Here is a 12,720-nt window from a genome sequence, read left to right as displayed (position 1 = left end):
ATTCTCCAATACCAGGTCCAGTATGGCCCCTTCCCTAGTTGGACTATCTACATACTGTTTCAGGAAGTTGGCAGTTAGTTGACATTGGGGTTACAAAAGGCAACACGGATGAATATTGGGTCATGAGATGGCAGAAAATTGGCATAAGGGTTATAATAAATGAGGCACTGGTTAGCATGAATGTTATAAGGGGCTATTGTGGGTGGGTACAAAGGCATGGGTTGGAATTGAGGTATGAGCGGCCACTGGGGGTGGATGAGGCCTGGGTTGACATTGATGGGGCCTGGGCATGGTTGGAAGTGAGAGGGTAAGGGCAAGAGAGGCTAATATTTAACAACACACCAATGCCCTGGGGCAAAAGTTTCACTATTTGGCACTTCCCCCCTCCCCCTCCAAGCTGGGTGAGCCCCACCTCAGATGAAAATCTAGCCCAACATTTCAGCTCTGAGCTTTCACCTAAATATTGGCCTTTCTTCTTCTCTCCATAGATACCGTCAACTCTCAGATATTTCCAGGGTTTGCTGCTTTGCTTTCAGATTTCCAGCAGCTGCAGTTTTTGCTTTTCTATTAGTTTAAAAAAAAGATTTGCATTTATCCAGTCTTACTCAAGTAAGTGTTAACTTTGTCCCAGAATATTAAAAAAAACTCTGCTGCCCTTAGAATCCTTACAGTGCAGAAGGAGGCCATTTGGCCCATCGAGCCTGCACCGACTACAATCCTAGCCAGGCTCTATACCTGTAACTTTATGTATTTACCCTGCTAATAACCTGACACTAAGGGGTAATTTACCACGGCCAATCCTCCTAACCTGAACATCTTTGGAGTTTGGGAGGAAACCGGAGCACCCGGAGAAAAACCACACAGGCACAGGAAGAACATGCAAACTCCACATAGACAGTCATCTAAGAACGGAATTGAACCCGGGTCCATGACACTGTGAGGCAGCAGTGCTAACCACTGTGCCACCCATTCTAAAAGCTTTCCTGCTTTTAGGTTAAACTGACTGTCCTCTGGGTTGCTGAGCTTATCCTTACACATTCTGTTGAAGAAGAATGATCCCCATAACTAATGAGAATTGGAAGATTGTACCCAATACCTCTGAAATTTCCACTATTACTTCCTTCAGCATCCTCAGATGCATCCTCTCCAGTCCAGTGACTTATTAACGGGTGCAACCAGCCTCTCCAGTATCTCCCCTTTATCAACTTTTAACCCACGCAGTATCTCAACTGCTCTTTCACTAGGACTTTGTATCCGACTTTATCAAGGAAACGGATGCTGCTAAAGCAATGGTAGGCAACCTGTGGCCCTGGGACAACATTGGTTTGAGTGCAGCCCATGCACAGAGTTGCCACATTTTGCTGGTTACCATCCACATATATTTTTTCCTATCAGTATGACTGAAGTGATATGCATGTAAAACAAGGGCAAGTGAAGTGAGGTGCATGCTGATTGCACACAATATTGACGGCAAGAGCTGTGCGCTCCCTCTGTGTCCAATCGAAGCGTAAATATTTATTTTGTTTTTACCATTTGAAGTTAATAATTCTGTAATAGGAATTAAGCATTTTTATAACTTTGTAAAATTCGGCTGTGTTTTAAGTGTATCCAATCTTATTCATGGGGTCATAGTTAGTGAGCATGCCCAATCTCAATTGTGTGACTCACTAAGGCAAAGGAGAGAGTGACAAATACACCAACTCACCAACTTAATCTGCCCATCACTGTGTTAAAGTGTTTAAGGATGGGGGTTGATTTAAGTTGCAGGGTTATGGGGAAAGCCCTAGGAAGAGGGACTGGCTGAACTGCTCCAGAGAGCTGCTGTAGCCTTAAACCAAAAGGCCACTTTCTGTGCTGTAATCATTCTATGATGCTATCATTCTATGACTGAACCAATAACCAGAGATCATATATTTCGAATCATTATTCAAGAGATCTAGGAAGGAGATGAGAGTTGTTTTCATTCAAAGAGCTGTCCGTATGTGGAATGCCATGCCTGAAAAAAAATGGTGGGTGTTGACTGTATGAATACATTTAGAAAGGGAGTTGGATGGGCATTTGAGAAGAACTTAAAGGGTTTCAGATCAAAAGTGGGTGTGAGACTCAGCATGATTGCTGTTTCAAACAGCCAATAGATGCATGATGGGTTAAATAGTTTCCGTTGGTGCTGTAAGTTTCTATGATTCAATGATTGTACGAGTCATCATCTCATCTCACTGGGCTTGCTTTCTACAGAGAATATTAAAGCACATGGAATATGCTGGAAAGCCACATGCGACAGCAGGAAATAGTTGATAATTATTGACCAGGAAACATAAATTACTGTCAATAATGTCATTATTTATACTATATACAATGGGAACTCTATAAAGACTAAGATAAAGTTGAAATTCTGTAAGCTTCCAGAAGTGGACTACAACGTAGGTTAAAGAGCCTCATCTATCATTCTGATGGTGTGGAAGGGACTCTCATCCACAGGGCACAAGTACAGGCAGGCCTCAGACTTATGACACAACTGGTTCCTGTTGTAACTCGAAGCATCATTAGTCGGAACCGATTTTCCCACAGGAACAATGGTGTAAATGGGGGATTGGTTCCTGAATCAAGGCCTGAAATCACTCATGGGGTGACCGGCGGTGTAAAATACTCTCAACTGTTGCCCTTTTAAGTTGCTGAGGCGACTGTTGATGTCTGCACACCTTAACACAAGTTCCATGGTTAGGGTGGGGTGTATATTGAAGCCATTCAATCATTGTTAGTTGCCTGTTTACCCTTGAACTTTTGAGAGTCTGAGCACATATTAAATATAACAGAAGCATTTAAATGCATTAAAATCATGACGGTTGTGCCAAAATACTTTAACAGAATAAAACACTCATTTCCAACCTAATTCGACTTGTCCAGTTATACATTGGGCAGCACAGAACATCAATGCGCACGTATGGATTTGCTGACATGACAGCGTAAAGTCAAAATTATTGTAAAGTCAAAATGGGGTGTCAGTTTATAAATGTTGTGCCATTCGTCGTAACTTGAGTGCCGTAAAGTCGGGGACGGCATGTACTCCTGCTGGATGTCAATCCAGTTGTTTAGAATCAGTCTCTACTCATTGGGGTTAAAACCATTCTTTCCGAATAAGAAATGGGAACACCAGCACTGAGCCAACAGTCACTCCATTAGGATGTGAGAATGCCCGTGGATGCCAACTAGCTTTTAGTGACCACATTCCAGTCTGCACTTACTGGGCTGTCCCAGTTGGGGCTCAAGCCTTCACCGTTCCACTCAGCTGAGATTGTAACCAGTAAGTTGAAGACTAACTTCATACATCTAGTACATGAGATTAATAATGGGATAGATTTTCATGGGTTTGATGTTGTGGTTCCCTGCTGTACATGTTTTTGGCAGAGGGACACCTAAAATACAAGGTGTTCTCAGCCCATCACCTCCCTGCCCACTGCTCAGCTGTCCCCATAATGTTAGGTGGACTGGTGCCAAAATATCACCATCTTTAAATAAAGAATTAAAGGCAATTGAACTTTTTACCAGCTAATTGATCCAAATAATTTGCTACCCACATTATAATTTGATTGGCATGCGTAGCTGGGCAGGAGTTGGTAGGCCACTTTTTGAGGCAAAGTTGAAAAAAGGCAGGAAGGGCATGATTCAGGGGATGTCACATGTGCATCAAAGGCATCTCCCTACCAAGATGTAATTCTGCCTCACTGCCCTGCTCTTCAAAATCTGCCCCCTCCCTTCCATCCTCTTCTCCCCAGTAAGTGGAGATTGGAATATGGTCACTAAAAGTTAGTTGGCATCCAATGGCATTCTCACATCCCAACGCAGTGACTATTGGCTCACTGCTGGTGTTCCCATTTCTTATTCAGAAAGAATGGTTTTAACGCTACGACAGAGGGCTCTCCAATCTCTCCCACCCCAACAGCCTGGGATTCACCTGTCTCCGGCAGCCATCGGTCTTCTTCCTGCTCCCCTTGCAGTCCTAGGTGCACCCAATACTGCCAGAACTGCTGGCTAATCAGATTGGCTGAGGGTGGGACTTCCTGTCCACTGAGGACCAAGCAGTCCACAGCCCCTACTGTCCCCGTCTCCCCACCACATGAAATGCAGCTCCATGAGTCCAATTCTGTGTGGCAAGAGGTAGCTGGTGGTCAAGCCTCATTGCTGGTGAGCTGCTTGCATTTTTTAAGCAGTTCACTAATCAAAAACAACCAGGAATCCAGTGGATCCCATCCTGGCTGCTGTCCAGCAGCGGCAATCCAAAACGGCTGCAGAGCATCACGAGGTCATTTTGGTGAGGGCAGGAGAACTTGCCTATAGTTTAACTTCCTTGTTTCTGATTGGCTTCCAAAGATATCTTTAAAAGATTGCTGCTTAAGCCACTTAGTGCAAACTACCAACAGGCAGCCTGTCACCTCAAAGCAAACCTCAAATGTACCAGGCAAGATATCCCACTCCTAAAACCATGCTGACATTTTTGGGTTACTTCATGCCTCTCATGGCAAGCTCTGTGCTCTGATTTCTATTGCGCCACCACTCCATTCGCACCTCAAAAAAAAGGGTGGAAATTAGCCCCCATTCTATTTTGCAGTGACGTAATGGGCACTGATAGAGGATGAAATATTCTGTAACTTTTAGAACACTTTATCAACATTCAAAATGGATCTGAATACAAGTTTTCTGAAATATGTATCTATATTTTTCATATCAACTTCCGAATATTCAGCATAAAAGAACCCAAAGATAAAACTATCAAGCAACAAATGAAAGACAAAAATTGACCCAAGTTTTGGGTGGACCATTTATGGAAACTAAAACATTTGCAGCCAGCTAATGGATGTTGTACGTATCGGTGTGAATGAGTTTTGGAGAGAATTTTGTTTTCTATGCCAAGCATGTTGGTGTTGAATGCCAGAAGTTGAAAGCCTGAGATTCATCTTAAACCTGGCCCCCAACTGAATTCCAGGCCCTCTTGAGGGAACTCACTGGTGTCCACAGGGCCAGTTTGCACCTGTTGCCACACTGGCAATGGTCCTCACTAGGTCTTAGGTAAGCGGGAGGTGAAGGGGGTGGGGGCAGTGAACAGGAGATGGTGCGAGTATAGAATAGCTTTGCAGTGAGCTCAAGGATAACTCTTGCTCCTCCAGGCTCAGAATTAAGACAAGTTAAAATGGGTAAATGTGTAGGGATATGGGGGTAGGGCCTGGGTGGGATTGTGGTCAATGCAGACTCGATGGACCAGATGGCCTCTTTCTGCACTGTAGGGTTTCTATGATTCTATGGTCCCTGCTTCATTTAATTTCTGATCAAATTAAGACAGGGGGCTTGAACTGGTTTTAGCATCCTGCCCCCCACCAATCATTAATCTATAAAGGGGCCTAATGTTCGATTAGAGCAGCACAGAAATATTTACAAAGCACATGAGCAAATACGATGTTGGATGTATTCCAAGGGTTTGGGACCTAACCCCTCCCCATATGGTACCGGAAAAGCAGGCAAAGCTCCCTCATGACTAAATGATTATAGCTCTCCTGCTTCTCTGGATTGAAATTGTTCAAACAATTCACCAATCTAATAACAAGTTAAAATCCCCCCAACTTTAAACCACGTCCTCAAACTCTGGAAATGTAGAAAGAATTACATTTTCCAGTTTACAGCAAATAAAATTACATTAAACTAATTACATTCGTGCACTGCTGGTGCATAATTCAAACAAAGTAACTTGGAAAGTCGGACTCCAGATTTGGATCATATGATGCAGCACCACATGACTTGTGCACATCATTGCTGGTCGGCAGGGTAACTGCAGTGTTCTGCAGCTTTAGACAACCCGAGTATCTGTGCCTGCTTTACATAATACAGCATGGAACTGAACAGGCCTGGTAAACTTCACCATGTTGGAGGAACTCAAGTATCTTTCACACACTACAAAAAATATATAGATCGTCACATCTAAATGATCACTTTACATACACCTCAAGTTCAGATGTGCAGAATACCTGCCAATAATTTCACTGAGGTGTTCAGATGATTTCATAAAGCTTTGTCTTTATTTTAAATCCATGATTAAATTATTCTTTCTGTGCATCCATTATTATCAGCAATGTATGCTGCAGATCTGGTGGGGCATAAGCTTGTCTAATTTGTTCCCCCACCAAACTGGAAGCATGACTTTCACTCCGGGAATATCTCTCCAACACTTGAGGCATATTAACTTTTAAACAAATGCAATAACTATTAGTTTATCGCGGCACAATATACAGGTGGAATTATTACTGTCAATGTATAAATGTCGAATCAAGCCACAGTACAGAAGTGGCTGATGCTACTTTTATCAGATCATCTTCAAATTCACAAGAGATGTTTGTCCAGCTACAAAAGTATTGTGCTGCCATGCTGCTTCTTAACAAACTGTTGCTCTCTTCCAGTCTCTGTAGTCGAAAGCACAGCGGGTTGAGAAAGACGAACACAATCTTACCCGCTATATCCCATAACTGCAGCCGAACCACAGTCTCCGAGTCCCAGTTGAGAACTTTAAGGGCGAAATCCACGCCAATGGTAGCTCGGTAATGTTGGGAAAAGTTTTGATGCACGTATCGTTTGATAATGCTGGTCTTTCCCACCCCTAGGTCGCCGATGACTAAGATTTTATACAGATGCTCGGTCTGGCTTTTCTGCATTTTGGAAGTTGCTGCCTCATAACCCGTGTTTGGAGTGAGTGCAGCAGCCGCGCCTCTGCAGCAACGCCCCTGGCCCAGACTGACAGCACACTGGGGGAAGCAAGCTCTGCCCAAGCAGTGTGAATGCGCGCAGCCCGACTGCCAACTCCCTCCCCATGGACAGCCCCGGCCGCTTCACCCACTCAGTTATATAACTGCTGGGAATGTGAAAAGTGCAGATCCCTCCTGCTACAAGCTCATTTCATTGCAACTGAGCCTCTTCCTTTCGACCCTCCCAACTTTGATTGTTTTCCCACTCCAAAGCATGTGACTTTTTAAATCTGGCACAAGCAAGCAACAGGATCAATGCTAGAAATTCATACGATCCCTACAGTGCAGAAAGAGGCCATTCGGCCCATCAAGCCTGCACGGACAACAATCTCATCCAGGCCCTATTCCAGTAATCCCACATGTTTACCCTGACACTAAGGGACAATTTACGATGGCCAATCAACCTAGTCCACACATCTTTGGATTGTGGGTGGAAACCAGAACACCCAGAGGAGACCCATGCAGACACGGGGAGAACGTGCAAACTCCACACTGTCACCAGAGGCCAGAATTGAACCCAGCTGTGAGGCAGCAGTGATAACCACTGTGCCACCATGCCACCCAGTTGACTAAGGTGTTAAAGTACTTAAGAAATAAGGGTAGTTAAACATATTATGAAGCTGGGGGATGCTCTGCAGTCCATCTGGCAGGTGTCAAAAATCCTGGTACGTTCACTGCTCACTCCTTCAAACATCTAATCCAAATCTCCTTTAAATACTTCCCACAATTTCTGCCCTCACTGTCCGGATACCCAGTCTGTCCCACAAGGCCACTTGTATGGATGCAAGAATTCACAGCACAGAAACAGGATATTGAACTAAACTGGTGCATATCTCTGTGTATACTGCACATGAATCTCCTCCCACCTTGCTTCAGCTAATCGTGACAGCATATCCTTCCATTCCTTATTCCCTCAGGTGTCTTTGTTACTTGCCCTTTAGTTCTTGTTGACTGTACGTTACACATTCTGCCTATTCACTGGGTGAAGAGGTTTCTACTGAATTCCCTGCTGGATTTATTCTTCAATTTAAAACCCTAGCTTTGCATTCCCCCACATGTTGAAAATTTTGTACGACAATCTTCAGAATTATTGGTCTTGAATTTCCTTGAAGTTCTGGTTGGATGATCAGGTCAATCAGTATGGTCGGAAACAGAAAGTGCAGCAGGATCTGCTAATGCTGGGTTTCTGCACACACAAAATTGACACCGGGATGCCCTGTGGGTGTGCGTGGTGACTGTGTATACAGAGGGTGTACACAAGAGTGCAGAGACAAGCATTGCTTACCAGCACCAGTCAGAAGACTGTTCCAGGATGTGTTCATGGCCAGGAACACTGAGATTTTCTGGTCCCAGTTAAATTGGCATTCAGGGGAATAATTTAATATTTTGCCAAGTTGTTCTGCCAAACCCGTGGTTAGCTGTTCCCTCAATCCCCTTAGCTAGTGTGCATCCAAAATGCTCTGTTACCAGTGTGTGTGTGTCTACTGGCATTATGCAAGAAGTCCACCCCGGAAACCCAATAGTCAGACACTCAGGTCACTGGTGGGACACCATACTTACGGTAGCAGTGTGGGATGTCAGTTTTTGGGCCCATCAGCGTGATTTAGCCCATTCCCTTAAAGACCTTGAACACCAGAATATAAGAGGATTTGATGATCAGGGTATCAGATATCTCTATGAATTGTTTTTAGATAATATAGGGTCTGATGTTGAATGTTGTCTTCTACAATAAGAGCTACTAGTTGAAATTACTTGTTCTACCATGATTAAGAATGCTTCCTATGGTGGCACAGTGGTTAGCACTGCTGCCTCACAGCACCAGGGACCTGGGTTCAATTCCTAGCTTGTGTCACTGTCTGTGCGGAGTCTGCACATTCTCCCCGTGTCTGCGTGTGTTTCCTCCAGGTGCTCCGGTTTCCTAACATCCCACACTGCTACCATAAGTATGGTGTTCCAGTGACCTGAGTGTCTGAAAGACATGCTGGTTAGTTGCATGCTAAATTCTCCCTCAGTGTACCCGAACAGGTGCCCGAGTGTGGTGACTAGGGGATTTTCACAGTAACTTCATTGCACTGTTAATGTAAGCCTACTTGTGACACTAATAAATAAACTTAAGCTTTAAATATATCACCATTTGACTATTATGCACAGAATCAGATGCACTTCCCACCTAACCACATCTGTGCCTTTGATTTATGTATAATTCCAGCTTAAGTTGTAAACCACTCTTCCCACTGCCAATCATACTTTCCGTCAGTAATAAAGTTAATTTTTAAAAATTCTTCCAAATGATACATTTCTAAAAATGTAATTAGACCCCATGGAACAGTGCACAATATTATTGAAAAAAGTTATTGAATATTCGCTGATTAAAATGTTTTTTAAATGCCTAAATTATTTTTTTCAATCAGCAGAAACTATTACTTTAATTGTAGTCAAAAGGATTCTAGTTGAACTGGTTTGCAGGCTAGAAAGTGAACACAACAATATTTCTCATCGTACAGCTTTCTGCAGCTAAAGGTCAGAGCAACCATAGTCACAAATTGTTTCAGAACAACAGTTGCCAATTCTAGTCTGTTAGACTTCAAGAAGCACTTGTGTAATTAATAAGGCTTAAATGATCAAATTGGACTGCACATAACATAAGCAAATTACTGCAGGTGCTGGAATCTGAAACCAAAAGAATCTCTTTTGGACTACACATAAGCTCAGTGGTAAAAAGGTCTCAATTTCTACATACTATTGGGATAATTCATGAATTTTGTTTTTTTTAATTCATTCTTGGAATGTGGGCATCACTGGCTGGGCCAGTGTTTATCGCCCATCCTGGAGGGCAGTTTTTAACAAGTCAACCACATTGCTGTGGGTCTGGAATCACATGTCGGCCAGACTGGGTAAGAATGGCAGATTTCCTTCCCTGAAGAACATTAGTGAATCAGATGAGTTTTTATAACAATCAATAATGGATTCATGGTCATTAGACTTTTAATTCCAGATTTTTATTGAATTTAATTTTCACCATTTGCTGTGGTGGGATTCAAACCTGGATCCCCAGAGCATTACCCTGGGTTTTTGGATGACTAGACCAGGGACGAAACTGCTGTTGATAAAGTCTTAAAGTTGGCATCTCTTCAAGAAGCTTTAAGAAAGAACATGTGCGACCTTTGGGAGTGAACTGAATTGATAACTGGGACACATTTGTACATTTGGGCTCCAGCGAGTTCAGTTTAGCAGTAAAATGAATCCAAAGTTACAGTGCTGATCGGCCAGGAAAGTAGCTTGAGAACTGGTTGTTCCACGGTCTATGGTCAAAGATACAAGTCATAATTTAGCAAATAGAAGGGATGTTAGGTTGTAAAGTTAGAGATAAAAAATAAGGTTAGATTGCAGTGGAGATGCTTGGAGCACTCATCCCATTGGTCAAGAATTGTAAACATTGGGCTAGAAGTTGTTAGTTATGTCGATTGTGTACATACTTGGACTCAATGTGGCAAAACTACCTACAAAAAGGAAATGAAATTAGGAGTGCACCTCTTTGCACTAATCAAGAGTTAGCATTTGTCACAGGACACTTGCCAGGATTGGGGCAGGGCAGAGGGTGAGGGAGGTATTTTTCAGGAGGGAGTTAGGATTAGGACACTTGCTGAGTGAGCACTTGCCTGAAGTAGGTCATTTACTAGGAAGTTAGCATTTGCACACAACATTGCCATATAATAGATATTTGTCACGGGGCTGAGGGGCTGCCGTAAGAACCCAGTATTAGAGATCAATGGATCTTGTATAGACAGAATGGCAAGGGCTATAGAAATTGGGGCATGTGCATGCGAGGGAGAGAACGAATACTCAGCAGCTGAGCTGGACTGGAATCTGTGGGCTGGAAAAGGACCAAATGCAGTTTTATGCTCCTGTGATTTTTCCCCCAGGGTTCTCAGACTCCAGACGAATCCTGGAGAGTTGGCATCCCTATTGAGAACCCACTGACTAAAGACTCCTGTGCTCAACTGAATGGAGGTGCATTTTAAGCAGAGTGAGCCATTCCATTCTTATGATGAAATCTTACTATCTGTGGAGTTTGCTTAGTAATGGTTGTGTCTGTTCCCAGAGTTGCTTGATGACGGAGCAGTGCTGGATGCTTGCATAATTAGAGTTTGTAGCCAAGAAGGTCAAAAGATTCAGTGATCGAAATTATGAATGCATTATGCACAAAATGTGTGGTCAGACAAAATTAATCTGATATCTTTTTAAAACTGATGCGATTCAGTGGAAATATTTTTGGATAAGTTAGTACGTAAACTTATACAAACTTTAATTACTTTACGGTGCTTTAATTCTTTTGGGAAATAAAGATTTAAAATATGAATTACTACTTCAACGTTATGCCTATCATAAAAGACATACTTCTCTGAGCTGACATTCCACACAGATGTGACGGTGCATGAAAATGGTCACGCAACAGCTACTTTGTCTAATATAATTATAGTAAAACAGTCAGATGAGTGACTGCATCACAATTTGACATTCAGTGTTTGGAAGAAAAATAAACTGCAGACATCTTTTCAGTCTGAGTAGAACAGGATGATGACGGTTCTTTTAATACACCTTGTCAGTGTTCCCGCGAGACAATATATTTATTCAACTGTTGCAGCTGAGCGCGCTGATCTGATGCCTTTTGTTATTGTTTTTCACCAGGGGATTATTACTGAGACTTTTACCATTTCTGCCACTGACAGGTTGAACTTATTTCAACTGCCTAATAAATAGCCACGGTCCTCTTATTCCAATTCAGCTAAAATGGCAACACCAACTGGGAGTTTTCAAGCAGGCTGAACTCCTGCAATTGGCTAACTCAAGTTGACAACACAAGATCACACAACAGTTTTGTGCTGTAGCATTTGGGATCTGATGTAGTGCAAACTTCTCCACCTTTTGGCTAAGATCAAGTGTAGTATCTGTTCTTATCAGCTTAATATCTAATATGTCCTCTATCAATGGCAGCACAGTGGTTAGCACTGCTGCCTCACAGTGCCAGGGTCCTGGGTTCGATTCCAGCTTCAGGTAACAATCTATGTGAAGTTTGCACGTTCTCCCCGTGTCTGCGTGGGTTTCTTCCAGGTGCTCCGGTTTCCTCCCACTGTCCAAAAGACATGCTGGGTTAGGTGCATTGGCCATGCTAAATTCTCCTTCAGTGTACCCGAACAGGCACTGGAGTGTGGCGTCTAGGGGATTTTCACAGTAACTTCATGGCAGTGTTAATATATGCCTATTTGTGACACTAATAAATAAACTTTAACATTTTACAACGTGTGCCAATTTTAACTCCATTGCCTTGGCAGATCTTAGTACAGTATCAAGAGGAAAAATAAACAAAGTTGCAACTCCTATCAGTATTCCAGTCAGGTCCAGAGCAGGGGGAGGTTCATTGAAATATCAAAAGGTTGGTGTCGGGGGGCCAACACATCCACAATGTGACTTACTACCTTCCTCTGCCAATTGGACGATGCTTGATTGTCAGCCATTCCGCTTTTCCACACTCCGCACCAGCACTCTATTCAATACTTTTATATTTAAACAAATGTCCAAAGAAAATATAAAAAAATCGGTTTTTAATGTCCTCTGAGTTTTCTCCAGGATTGTATACAGCAGTGTCCTGGACGTTGCTCTTCAATCCTGGAGGGTTGGCAACCCACTTTATTTTGTTCTGTTCCCAGCTAGGACTTGCTTCTCTTTTGTGATCATTAACAACAATTATTAACTTTTCTCTAATCTCCCTTCATTCTCCCCAGAAGGTTTACCAACAAGACTCCTTTAAAATGACGTGAGGAAAAGGAGACCAGCAAAACGGTGCTAGGCAGCTCTGACAAAGGGTCATCCAGACTTGAAACATTGGCTCTATTCTCTCTCCACAGATACTGTTAGACCTGCTGAGATTTTGCAG

The 12,720-nt window shown here is 42.9% G+C and overlaps 1 protein-coding gene and 1 pseudogene across 1 annotated transcript in view; one reads left to right on the top strand and one right to left on the bottom strand.

Annotated features, from left to right (window-relative positions):
• rab38a (RAB38a, member RAS oncogene family) overlaps positions 1-6,810 on the bottom strand; it is a 74,263-nt gene extending 67,453 nt beyond the window's left edge. Inside the window, exon 1 of the mRNA XM_078221816.1 lies at positions 6,494-6,810. Coding sequence (XP_078077942.1) covers positions 6,494-6,695 — 202 coding nt within the window. The 5' untranslated portion in view covers positions 6,696-6,810. The remainder of the gene's footprint in view (positions 1-6,493) is intronic.
• Positions 6,811-11,695: 4,885 nt separating this feature from the next.
• LOC144500155 (U2 spliceosomal RNA) lies at positions 11,696-11,800 on the top strand (annotated as a pseudogene).
• The last annotated feature ends 920 nt before the right edge of the window (positions 11,801-12,720 follow it).

This window comes from Mustelus asterias, chromosome 10 (assembly GCF_964213995.1).
Source record: "Mustelus asterias chromosome 10, sMusAst1.hap1.1, whole genome shotgun sequence".
NCBI lineage: Eukaryota > Metazoa > Chordata > Chondrichthyes > Carcharhiniformes > Triakidae > Mustelus > Mustelus asterias.
The sequence above is the reverse complement of the archived record's forward strand: the minus strand, read 5'-3'. Positions and strand labels throughout refer to the sequence as shown.